This window comes from Branchiostoma floridae, chromosome 2 (genome assembly GCF_000003815.2).
Source record: "Branchiostoma floridae strain S238N-H82 chromosome 2, Bfl_VNyyK, whole genome shotgun sequence".
NCBI classification, from domain to species: domain Eukaryota; kingdom Metazoa; phylum Chordata; class Leptocardii; order Amphioxiformes; family Branchiostomatidae; genus Branchiostoma; species Branchiostoma floridae.
Genome location: NC_049980.1, coordinates 1,970,680 through 1,984,279, shown reverse-complemented (window position 1 = coordinate 1,984,279; position 13,600 = coordinate 1,970,680). Strand labels below are relative to the sequence as shown.

General features: G+C 42.1%; 1 protein-coding gene across 1 annotated transcript; it reads right to left on the bottom strand.

Moving 5' to 3' along the window:
- LOC118409329 (synergin gamma-like) lies at nucleotides 1-13,542 on the bottom strand. The gene is made up of 9 exons (XM_035810282.1): nucleotides 13,429-13,542; nucleotides 12,631-12,747; nucleotides 8,723-10,195; nucleotides 7,402-7,514; nucleotides 5,087-5,237; nucleotides 3,504-3,560; nucleotides 2,981-3,072; nucleotides 2,426-2,437; nucleotides 1-1,674 (listed from the first exon to the last, which is right to left on the bottom strand). Exons 2-9 carry the CDS (start codon nucleotides 12,689-12,691, stop codon nucleotides 1,435-1,437), a joined length of 2,199 nt encoding a protein of 732 aa, XP_035666175.1. The 5' UTR covers nucleotides 12,692-12,747; nucleotides 13,429-13,542; the 3' UTR covers nucleotides 1-1,434.
- Nucleotides 13,543-13,600: the final 58 nt, after the last annotated feature.

Below are 13,600 nucleotides of genomic sequence, written 5' to 3'. Positions count from 1 at the left end.
AAGATGCCATAGATTTAATATTCTTTACTGTGAACCATATTCATTCTGATTCTTTTTTCTTTCCTGAACCATCTTAATCTTCACATGAAGTTCCTATCATTGGCAATATGGCTAATATTTCATGGTACTGCTATGTATGAAACAAACCAATAAAAAGCTCATACAACTAGGTTTGATTAGCAATAGGGTTACCGTAAATGCATTTAAGTTCGCGGGGATTTAATTTCGCGATATCGGGAAAAAGGACCTTTCGTGGTTGTTTTAAGTTCACGGTAACACCATAGACTGCAGTCTAATACAATAATAGAAAAATGTTCGCGGTGGTTTTAAGTTTGCGGTGAAATGATCACCGCGAAAACCGCGAACATTAATCCACCGCAAACATTTCTGCATTTACAGTATGTTACACATGTTCAGATCTGGTGCAGAGATTAGTTACACTTTCGCATATATTAGAGCCTCAAATTTATTCATTTCATACGAATACCATAGATGACCTAAATTACTTTCATCAAATACTCCAAAAATATTCACAGTCCATATTCTGAGTTAAACATTTGCCTTCCCCATTCTTGTGGAATTATGACATAGCTTTTCAATGCTACCGGTAACCTTGCTGTAAACAGTTACAGTAACTTACCCTATTGCACAGAGATGCTAGCTTTCCAGTAAAATCTTAATAATATTTAATTGAAAGAAATCTTGTATTATTTATGCTGTACAAATTAAGGTACATTATTAAACAGGAAATGCCAACAATCATGGATACAAACATGTGATCAGTTTTTAAGGTGAACAGGTTGTGTTGGCAAATCTTTCTTTGTTAGTTGTGGCGCTGTAACATTCTTTGGACCAGACACAATATTCCAAGACAGAATACTGTAAATGCATTTATTATAAGTTCACAGGGATTTGATTTCACGGTAGCAGGAAAATGGAGTTTTTGCGGTGGTTTTAAGTTCATGGTGGCGCCATAGACTGTAGCGACATAATATATAATGGATAAATGTTCGCGGGGGGTTTTAAGTTTGCGGTGAAGTGGCCACCGCGAAAACAGCAAACATAAAACTACCACAAAAATTTCTGCATTTACAGTATACTGAATCCCATAAACGTCCTGATGAGCATAACGTACTCTCCAAGCAGAGGTTAGGCTCCGGCTGTTTTTTAAAACTTTTTTTTTAGTAGTTTTTATCGTGCTTTCTATTTTTTATTGTATCTTGTATTGCCAAAACCTAACGTTTGGCTGGTGGACTTCAAGAAACAATTCAAAATAGAAAGCCCAATTAAATCAATAAAATAAAACATTCAAAAAAACAGCCGGAGCCTAACCTCTGCTTGGAGAGTACATATGATGAATATACAACAATGTGGCTAGGCCCTGAATAACCCATGTCAACTTGTTCCACTTCAAAGATGTCCACAGGGCCCTGTTTAGAGTAACTCTCGGAGAGGCAGTGCAGGAAGTGTAGAGTTGACCCTGTTGACCCAGAAGTTGGCGCACGGTGCGTGGTACTGTCGCCCACCATAGTTGAGCTTGTTACAGTCGTCCTGACGGTCAAACGCCTTGCTACGGGAGTCCACGCTCAGCAGACACACCCCGCAGGCCAGCTGGGCGTCGCTGATCCCGGGTTTCAGGGCGCCCGTGCTGAAGTCCAGGGACCCTGGTTCAGGCTGGGCAGACAGATTCCACCATTAATGATGTCATTCATCATTTATCCTATGATGTACAGTCAAACCTGTCTATAGCGGCCCCTCAAGGTACTGGAGAAATATGGCCACTAAAGACAGGTGGCCACTATAGAGAAAATGTTGATCAATTGACCGTAAGCAAGCTACACATGATTTCAGTTCCCACTAATCTTTCTCACCAAGTAACATTGTCTTGATCGGTAAATTCACCGACAAAGACTTGGAAGGCATGCATACCTTCTGCTACCACCAAAATGACCCAGTCAGGAACTCCAAATCCTCGCAAACTACAATTTCAAACTCGGTGCAGGGTGACATAAGGCTGTAGTATGGTTGCCACAGGCAGTGTTTCTGTATCAACGGGACCGGAAACCGTGTGGCCGTGGCCGCGTTGGACAGGTGGCCGCTAAGCCTATTTCTTAATCATTACGAATCCAAGGGACCGACAAAAAGTGGCCACTATGGGCAGGTGGCTGCTATGCAAAGGTGGCCGCTAAAACAGGTTTGACTGTACTGTATAACCATGTATCAAATGAAAGTTCATCACAGATAGAGATAAAAGATAGAGAGGAAAAGACTAGGATGGAGATGAAAAGCAGTGCCTCACAGATATTCACTATCTATTGAATGTGAAGATATACGATGTCATGCGCATTACAAAATGCAATCCTGAACACTCCATCTGGTAAACCTGTAAAATCTAGGACTACATTTTCTAAAACATCACACTCACCACGAATTGAGCCTGTCCACAGATTTTTTAGAAGATGAGAGAGAGAAAAGAAAGAGACAAAGAGCATGGACACAGTGAAAAGAATATGTTTACATTAGCAAAGACACGATTACACCCCAGTGCTGACACCCCTATACCTAACATAGGGATTTTGGGACTTGGGCTGTTTGCAAAGACATTAACGACAAAATTCAGGAACTGGTTGATTTTTTTTCTTTGTGGAGAAGAGGTAAGAATGCTACATACATGTATTGTCAGCAATGTACCATGTACATTTTATTCACATTATACCGCATTATACTGCAGAAATATGCATATAAACAAAAGACATTGCCAGAACTGCTTGTCCAAAATTATATGAAAAAGTCGACTGGATTTAGGGTGTTATGTATAGAATGCCAAATCAGATATACATGTAAAATATCAAATTTACTAGTTTCATGATTCAAGCTATGCAATAATGTTACACAGCATTATATGAAAGTACATATTAGTCCACTGTGATTTATACTAAAAATGTTGTATAGAACAACTACTGTATCTTGTTAATATTACCATGATTGGACTGGAGGTCAGGAAAGCACTCAGGTTGTTCCAGACCAAGTCTATCTCCTTCAAGAGTTGATGTAACTCTGCAGTGCCACAACCTAGAGATAGGGGGCATTGCTGATAAAACATCACACCATACACAATACTGTATTAACACAAATAGCAGCTGTTACATAGTAGGTAACAGGGTACTGTTACATGGTATGTAACAGGGTATGTAAAAAATCTAATACTATTGAGTTATTTCCTTACTAAAAATTAGGGCTCCAAACTTTCAGGAACAGACGCACTGGTACAGTTAACCGAAATATACAATACATTTGTAAAGAGTAGTGGTTAGCAAAACCTGATTACAAACCTCTCTTAAATGCCTTGGATCAGCTTTCTTCACAATTTCCAACTGACAATAACAGTGATATTTTTTCTGACAATGAAATGTCAAGAATATGCTGTATTACAGAACATATGTGCCCCCACAATGAGTGGAATTAGGTGCACAACATGCACCTAGAAGCTCACAGGTACTTACTGGCAGATTTCATGCCCACAGTAATGCGGCACACCACTCTGTAGATCTCGATCACTCCTGGCAAAGGTAAGACAATGTTATTAATTCATAGAGGAAGGTTAGACAATGTCATCCAGGTAGAACAGTATAATGTACATGTATATGAAATATACAATAAATCAAGCGACTGGATTCTCAAATGAGTAGATGTTTCAGCTGCATTGTAGCATCTTTCGTTAGTGACTAAAAAAGCTTTTCTTCAGTCAACTGACTCATTTCTTCAGTCGTGGATAAAAGATAGCGAATGCTATCTGAAACTTGTCTTGAATTTATCCAGTTGCTTGATTCATTTTGTACTATGAAAAGTTAGTATACACCTGACATTAACGCACACTATAGGATTGTAGGGTAGTGGTGTCCAATGAATGGCCAAGTGGCTAGCAAACATGAGATCAATAGTTTTCAATAGTCTATTCAGAAAAATCCGCCTCTCTGCCTGTAAAACAAACTGAATATCACTGATTTGTACAAATTGTTGCATGGCGAATACAAAATATATATAGAAAAATCAATTAAACAATTACAACACATGACGCAGAAACACCTAAACAAAGTTGTACGTAAAGCCTTACACAGAACACTGACAGAAGTAAGGACAGGAACATCCTACACAGAGCATCACTAAGAGGACTCGTTGTACAGGCGTATGGCCTGGTGCAAGAACAATCTTCTCGGACTCTGTGTCCGGGCAGCTGGCACCGTAAGTGCAGTGCCGTTTCTTAGAGTCCTCCCAGTAGCCGTTGTCCTGGCCGGTGGCACCAGGTCATGGAGGGGGTGACCCTCGTCCAGCATGTTCTTTAGTAGCTTCACTGCTGCAACCTCTCGCCGTTCTTTCAGCGTCGGCAGAGGAGGCACCTCTCGTCTTCCCCCCAGTGAGACGATCCGGAGTGCTCTCCGTTGTACTCTTTCAATTTGTCTCTCCTGCTCCTTACTACACCCTACTAGTAGTACGTGCCCATATTCGAGCACCGGTCTGATAAGTGTGATGTACACCTGGACCAAATCCACAACACTAGTGCCCTGTTAGATCGACAGGTCACTATTTTTATTCCTGGCTAGCAGACATTTTCTTCGGAAAGGCACTATTTTCCTCACTCCACCCAGATGTGGGTGCAAAGGCCAAGTGGGTAGATCGCCTTGCATTCGATAGGTCGTGAGTTCGATCCCCTGCCGAGTCATACCAAAGACTTTAAAAATGGTACATACTGCTTTCTCTGCTTAGCACTCAGCATGAGGAAGAGTATGGGAGTTAAACACACATCACTACCAGCGGACCAGACCCCTGCTGTAGTGGCTTGCACAAATGTGTGGCCCAAGGGCTACTCAAAATGGAGATGGGCGCCACCCCTAAGCATCTGCACAGATGTACGGGCAACTTTTAACCCAGATGTAAATGGCTGCCTGACTTGTTGGGGAGGGAAAAGGCAGTGGAAGGAGAGGGATGGGATCTGCCTTTAAAGGAGAAGAGGGTTAACAACCCATAGCTCCTCAGGCCTAAAATCTTTACCTTACCAAGACAGCAAAGCCCAACATGTCTCCCTCACCTGTGATATAGTCCGACCCCTGCACGGACTTGATGACCTCATTGCACACAGAAGAACTGCTGATGTCGTTGAAGATGTTGTTGGCATTCCTTATCTCCTTCAGACACGACTCCAGACACCTCTTCCATTCATACTCATGTCGCTCATTGTCCTGTACAGGATGGAGAAAACAGGCCTCCTTCATTTATTGAGATTTACAACATTTGTGGAAGGATTGACATAACAGACTGTCACCTTGTTGAAAACTGTAAAAAGGCATTAGGCTTATATACAACCTTATCAGTTCATCATCATCAAATTACAAATTCAAGCTACATGGTAAACCATGTTAATCTAGTACTACGTACTAGTTCATCATACATTTTGTACCTTTTGATGCCAGTTGATGTAAGATTGTACAAAACCAGCAACATGATTATGAAGTTCATCCTAAATTCTGATTGCAATTTCAGAAATAAATATGGTCTTAAAACCTGTTGATTTGTTATGTGTTCATTATATTTGTTTAGGTCTTATGTTTGTATGTCCTGTTGTGTAACAAAATTAAAGGACTAATGAAGAAGAAAGACAGTCATATACTGGTATACATTTAGATGGTTAGAGACTGAGATCTGGCAGTTACTGACTCTGACCGGATGCAAGGAATGTGTTATGGCAGTCTTCTGTTTAAGTGATCTAAGTTGAAATGGTCCGAATGTCTTTCAAGGGAATATCTTTAATCACCAAATCTGTCAGATACCCTGATATATACAACAGCCCTAGAATACATAGTGCATGTGTTCTTTCTGTAGATATTGATATAATGTTATTGGTGTGTCTGTTACATCTACACCTTACATGTACCAACAAGGGTATGAAAATATTTGACATGACAACACTAATGTGTAAACGCATTGAATAAGCATTCAGGAAAACATGCCAAAATTCAAGATCATAAAGACTGCAGAATAAAACCCAGTACCAACCTGACCATTCAAACACTTCTCCTCAGATATGCTAGATAGTTTAGGAGGCTGGAACATTCTCCTTTTCCCACAGTAAAGTCTCAGTGTGTTTCTAAAACTCATAACTCGCTATGCTGCCAGCGAAAACAGTGAACCAGGACACTTACCGTATCATTAAACAGATCAAATATTGATTATTATTTGATCAATACATCAATTTGCAAACCCGATTCATAGGCCAGGTTTTTCAAAATGGAATGGTGTTTGCCTTCAGCTGTTACAATGGAAGCCCTAAGGGCATTGCATTTTTGTCTTGGTTAGTAAATATCATCCCCTATCTATCCCCTACTATAAGTTTTTTTGTTCTGCATGAGGTCACAGTGATTTTGTCGGCTGGATGACAACCGTGCCCACATCAATTTTCAGACAATTCCAAAAAAAAAGTTTTCAACCATACTGTAAATTGTACAAAGCAGCTGAAAAATCAGCAATATATATAGAGTTTGTTGAGTGGGCTTTCCTGTTCAATTTGGGAAGTCCTCGATCAGGGAAAGCTGGCTCAACAAACTCTGTTAATACGACCTGTTACCATGCAATTCATACATGTACAAATGTACATACATGACATTGTGCTGTTACAGTAGATAATTGTTGGATGGAAAATGACATCACAGAGGTCAAAGGTCAATTGACATTACCAAGCTTGACAGTCGAACCGCAAGTCACTCTAGAACGCGTTATTTTCTTAGATACAGCTTTTGTCTCGCACCGATTTGACCCTGCAGCATGGGTGTGAATAACTGCCTGCTGTGCAGTATAACAACCTCATACCTTAAAAGTCAAACAAGTTAGAACTGGACTTTGGAATATATCTAAGTTACTGCAGTATGCTTTTAAACAACGAGTTTATCCCCCTTAAGATTTATTTCCACATTGTGTACAGTACATCTACATAATACATTCCTGAGCTGATATGTGTTTAACTCACCTCCACAGTACTGGACATGCCTGGGTACCTGTCCCTGATGTACAGAGGAGAGCTGTCACTCACAGCTTTGGTGGGAACACCATGTACAGTACAGTACAGTACATGTATGTGCTGGTATGTGTTTAACTCACCTCCACAGTACTGGACATGCCTGAGTACCTGTCCCTGATGTACAGTGGAGAGCTGTCAGCCACAGCTTTGGTGGGAACACCATGTACAGTACAGTACATGTATGTGCTGGTATGTGTTTAACTCACCTCCACAGTACTGGACATGCCTGAGTACCTGTCCCTGATGTACAGTGGAGAGCTGTCAGCCACAGCTTTGGTGGGAACACCATGTACAGTACAGTACATGTATGTGCTGGTATGTGTTTAACTCACCTCCACAGTACTGGACATGCCTGAGTACCTGTCCCTGATGTACAGTGGAGAGCTGTCAGCCACAGCTTTGGTGGGAACACTGCTGGCCAGGACCACTGCACCTGCATACTTGCCTGTAACAGAAATTAAAACACTAATCACTCTTTGAGGTACATATAAGAGGCATTTCTTCTGCAACAGCACAAAAAGGACAATCCTTCTTTTTCTTGAAAACATTGGCCAAATCTGGAAACTTTGCATGGCTATAAAGTAGACCCCTGTAACTTTCTGCTGGAGAAATATTTTTGAGACTAAAATTTAGGTAAGTGCTTTAACGAGGTCCTGTTACAGTGGCGGCGGCACCGGGGGGGAAGGGGTGGGGTTGTTTCGGCTGCCCCCCGGAAAATATGTTGGGGGGGCGTCGCCCCCCAAAAAATCAAGCTGAAACCTTGTGTATTTTTTTGATGATGGAAATTTCATAAAATCAAGCTAGTCTAACAGTAAAGTTTACCCCTGAAAATGCAAGAAATGGCGTTTCAGAGAGTCCCGATTTCAAAATTTCGCCAGACCTCCCTTGTGACGACTGTGTCTTCGGCGCAGGACAATATGTTGCGGGAGCGTTTCTCTGAAAAATCTTTTAAACCAATAGAAATCGTACTTAGCTTAGTTTCCAAGCAGAATGTGCCACTGAAATTCAGGAAATGACGTTTCAGACGGTCAAGATTTTAAAATTTTCTCCGGACATCCCTAGCGATGACTTGCGCCTCCGGCGCTCACAACCACATAGTGAAAATTTGTGCGTGGTAGCTTAGGTCATCGCCCTCAAACATCTTTTTCTTTGACAAAAATGGCATAAGATTAAGCGTAGTCTGCAAGCAAAATTTGTCCCTCAAATTACAGAAAATTACAGATTTCGAAATTTCCAAAGACCAACCTTGCGACAGCTCGCACCTTCGGTGCTCGAAATCATGAAAATATTTTAGGGGCATCGCCCTCGCTAAAACCATGTGTCTTTCTAACAGAATTGCCATCAAACTTAGCTTAGTCTGGCAGCAAAATTTGCCCGTCAAAACACAGGAAATGGCGTTTTAGAGGGTCTAGATTTCAAATTTTCCCGGGGAAGCATGCCCCCGGACCCCCCTAGGGTGGTCGCGCCTCCGGCGCGACGAGTAGCGCGGTGTTCCGCAAAATTCTGTCAGCAAAAGTTCCCCCCCAGACGAAATTTCCTGCCGCCGCCTCTGTGTTTCAATGCTAATCTTAATTGCCATCTCCAATGGGGAGGCCCAACTCTGATGTCTGCTCTAGTTACACTATGCTAGCAAAAACACTGCTTATAACACACCTGCTTCTTTACTTCCTACACCAGTACCAGCACCACTCTCTGCAGTGCTGAAGTCCCCAAACTCATCATGCCCCCCTCCCGTCTTTTCTGCAGCAGAGTTGAAGTCACCAAACTCATTCTCCTGTGGAACAGCCTTATTTGCACTTCCCAAGTCCGACAGGTCCGTCAAGTCTCGAATCTGCGCAGGTTTTGTGCTTGTTTGTATCGAACCGAATAGTGACATTGGTAGAGACGTCTCACTGCCTCCTGATTGGCTAATTCCCATTGACCAATCAGGCAGCTTTGACTCAGGCTGGCTGATATTTGAATGTTGTCCAAACACAACAGGGTTGCTTTGCACAGGGTCAGTAAAGCCTCCAAATGTCTGGTTTGTACTGGAGGACACAAAACCAATAACATCACCTCCGGTACTCATGGTTGGCTCTTTGAAATCACCAAAGGGAGACTGTTTTGTAGGGGAGCTCCATGAGAAGTCCCCAAACTCATCCTTGCTCTCAGTTCCCTGTCTGCTGCTTTGTTCCTTGAACATGTCATACTTGTTAGAATCAGTAGGAGGAGCTGCTGTGTTTCCCAAAGCAGCAAAAGCGCCAAATTCCCCTGTGGCTTTTGTTGACTGGTTGTTAAACAGGCCAGTCTCCTTCCCTAGGTTTGGTGGCTGAGCTACGCTCATAGAACTGAAGTCTCCAAATTCTTCATCCTTGCTTGCTGGTTCAGTCGTAGCTGTGCTGAGTCCCGGCAGCTCAAGACTCTGAACAGACTGCGTGTCCTTCTCGCTGCCTCCAGTCTTCTTGGACTCAGACAGACTACCAAACATCTCTTCCTGTGGCTGGCCTTCTGAACTCCCCAGCTCTCGAAATATTCCATATTTGTCCGAGTCCTTGGAGGCGTCAGTGCTTCCGATTGACGTCAGGCTTTGCGTGTCCTCGGAGATGTCCTTGAAGACTGCGTATTTGTCTAGGGCTTTATCCTCCCCGCCCATCAGGTCAGAAGACTGTTGGAACTCTGCAAAGTCACCCTCCCCTGCTGGGGCCGACTTCCCAGACTGGACAAAATCAGCAAACCCAGACAGGCTCTCAGTCAGCTTCTGTCCCGAACTGGATTTTTTCAAATCCGCCGTGGATGCAAATTCGCCAAATTCATCCATGTTGCCTCCGTCCTGTTTTTCCCATACGTTGGAATCTGCCGACTTGAAATCGGCAAAATCGTCAAAAGATTTCTTGCGTATGTTGAAGATGTCTGACGATAGGGGGGCTGTAGACACAGGGGGTTTGGAAGCCGATGTAGGGGGCGCTGCTGTAATGTTTTCATCCTCAAACCCAGCTAAGTCGGGCAGAGCTTTGTTATGATGGGTGGTGAGAGATTTGAGGAAAGCTGGCACAGGAGCAGGGGGCGGGGTGGGCTCGGAGGATGCAGACTTGAAGTCTGCAAAATCATCCCCTTCTGTGACGCCTCCTGTACTGGGGGCACCTAAACCTGCAGGAGACACATGTCATGGCTCATAATCAGTCAGACTATTTACTGGTATACACAGGAATACACATAAAGAAAGGTGAAAAAGACTAGCCAGTGAGTGGTATCCAAACCCATTCTAGCTGCCGAGCCTCTTTGTTTGCTTTGCAAGAGAGGACAAAAGGAACAGACTTGGATACCACTGGCTACCAAAATAATGTAAGTAAAACACTGCAGGTTGCTAGATTTTATAGGCATAAAATGCAAGGTTAGGGCTAGGGTTCTACAGAATATAACAACCTGTTACATTTACTCATCAAAGCATACAGAATTTTGTGTATTCTGGTTAATAGACAGACTCATTATACTTGTAGAATATCCATCCAAACTGAGGGGATCTGAGATCAGAGTGGGCAGGCAGCTAGGTGGTGGGGAAATTAATGATTACAAAACACATCTACACTGCATTTATAAAGTAACTAATCACCTTCATGACACCTGAAAGATAAGTTTTCTATGTTAGTAGAAGGTTAGTAGTGCTGCAGCTACCTTACATGCCTGAAACTGTGTCACCAAGATTCGGGTGGGAATGCAGTTTAAGTGCCTGTGAAGTGTTGACGTGGGCCACCGTAGCGTTATTAAAGTGCCAGTGAAACGAAGCTTCCTCTATCATTCACTTACAAATATTTGGTCTTCTCTGAAAACATCTGTGTCATCTTTGAGCTCTTTGGTGGGACAACTTAGCAACAGCTCGTAACATCACAGGATTCCCCCAAAACTGTGATGTCCTGACCAATTGCTAAGTTGTTCCACAAAATAAAACTCGGTAAACAATTGAATCAAAGATAACATACCGTATTACTGTAAATGCATTTAAGTTAGCGGGGATTTAATTTCGCGGTAGCGGGAAAAGGACTTTTCGCAAGTGTTTTAAGTTCGTGGTTACACCATAGACTGCAATCTAATACCTTAATGAAAAAAATGTTTGCGGTGAATTTAAGTTCGCGGTGAAGTGGTCACCGCAAAAACCGCGAACATTAATCCACCGCGAATATTTCTGCATTTACAGTACTGTAATTTAATGTAGAAATGTTCACGGTGGCTTTATGTTCCATTTTTTTGTGGTGGCCACTTCACTGTGAATTCAAAAACCACTGCAAACTCAAAACCACCGCAAACATTTTTCCATTACGGTATGTGACTACAGTATATGGTGCTACCACAAATTCAAAACTAACACAAACACCCTTTTGGGTTTTTCGGAAAACCCTGTCCAGTCCAGACAGGGAAATGGGGCGGAAAACCCTGTCCAGTCTGAAAAGAGGGTCTGCATAGGGGTTCCTGGCAATACTTAAAACTATTACTTCAGACAGCACTTACACTAAATTGATACACATAACTATAGAATCGGCAGCATAATGAGTGACCCAAAGGTGCAATATGTATGCACACAAAGTCAGTTCTGTCAAATGCAAAGTACCCAATTAACACTTATCTGGTAGGACATGAGGAGGAGAGAATCACACCCATTGTCCATCAAACAATGGATAGTGAGTGTCCGTCAATTTCGGGTTGTTAATTAGTGGCAATACATTACAAAGACAGGCTTTGAAAGGTTTTCTTTAAATGATAAGTGTGCAGCACTCATTTTGAGAGCTGGTCTGTTTAAATCCCGGTATAATAGAATGACTGCGAAAGATTCCAATATCAACACGACTTTAGTACACAATGTTATAACATTACATATATTTTACAATGCCCTACAATAAAGCCGAGATGGCATTTTTCAAACCCTTAGGCTTTAGAGGCAAGTTGTCAGCTATATAGAACTATGTATCATTTTAAAAATAAAGTGTTTTATTTGCAAAATTATGCCATAAGGCTATTAATAGCATGCTCAGTCTCAAAGACTTAAAGAGTAGAAGTTTTTTATATGATGCACAGAAGTAGCAATGATGGATGATTTTTGTTAAGTTATAATTTTTGTATGACATTGCGTCACACTTCAAGTTGATGTTATTTCTGTGCTTAGCCATATTAAAGATAAAAAATGTTGTTGTATACTAGTAATTAGTAGCTTACAATGCTGGACAGAAACGAGTGGAGACACCCAGGTGTCACCTCCCAAAAGAGGATGATCTGAACTGAACAACGTATACCCCCATGCAGACCCTCTTTTCAGACTGGACAGGGTTTTCCGCATTCCGGACTGGACAGGTTTTTCCGAAAACCCTCCATTTTCCTGATACTGCAAAATCAAATACCCACAAATTTAAATGCAATACAGCAGATGTCTTCAAAGCTAGAGTTGGCTGTGGCCATAGCTACAATTACCATAGGCTGAGGAAAGCTGGGTCTTCTAGTAATTTCTCCACCAGGGTACAGCAAGATATGGGGAGGGGGGCACACACCGACATGGGAGGGGGGCACAGACAGATGTGGGAGGGGGGCAGCAGTACCTGTGTAAAACCCAGACCCGTGGGAACTGATTGAGGTTGAATCCTGAGAATCAGAACCCATATAGGCCCTAATGGCTCCATACTTGTCAGGGTAGTCAGAGGATGTGTCTGTACTTCCTGTCAGTGGGAAACAAAACAGTTGATTTAGGATGATTTGTGTTCCTGTGTCAATTCTACACCTGTAGAGCATTCAGACTTTCCCACCACCTGCAACATTAATAGTTATCCACTGAACACTAATATTTATTGTACAATTTTCTGGAAACAATCGGCCTAGGAAGACATAAACTGAAAGGATAAGATGACCTCGAAATAAATATTCTTGTATAAAAACATATTCTATTATAATATTTTTAGGATCTAAAACAAATTCCGGGGTTTCTACACATTTGAATTTTGCAACTACAATGTAAGTGAAACTACTGTAAATGCAGAAACTTTCGCGGTGGTTTAATGTTCGCAGTTTTCACGGTGGCCGTTTCACCGCGAACTTAAAACCACCGTGAACATTTTCCCCTGGCAGTAAGAGACTAGTCATGCAGCACGTGCTACCATGAATTTAAAACCAATGTGACAGTGAAAAGTCCTTTTTCCCAAGACCACAAAATTAAATCCCCACAAATTTAAATACATTTACAGTAATTGTTTGACTTCACACTGAACTTAACATTACAATACCAGACTGCAGACAAATACCAAGTACAATGTACATTATATATCCTGAATAGAGTTGGCATTCCCACATTTGCAAATTTGAACATTTCTGACTCTATCTTCTTATCATTTTGTGCCACCTACCACTTGACTGTGAGTCTTCAGTCGGCGGTTTACAGACCACAAATTTGTCCCCCTGGTTAGAAGAGCCGACACTGCTGACTGATGGGGAGGGGGAGGCAGACCCTGGTGGGCGCAGGACTCTGGAAACAAGAAAAGATGTGTAACTGGTGCATCGTTTTTGGTCAAGCCCTCC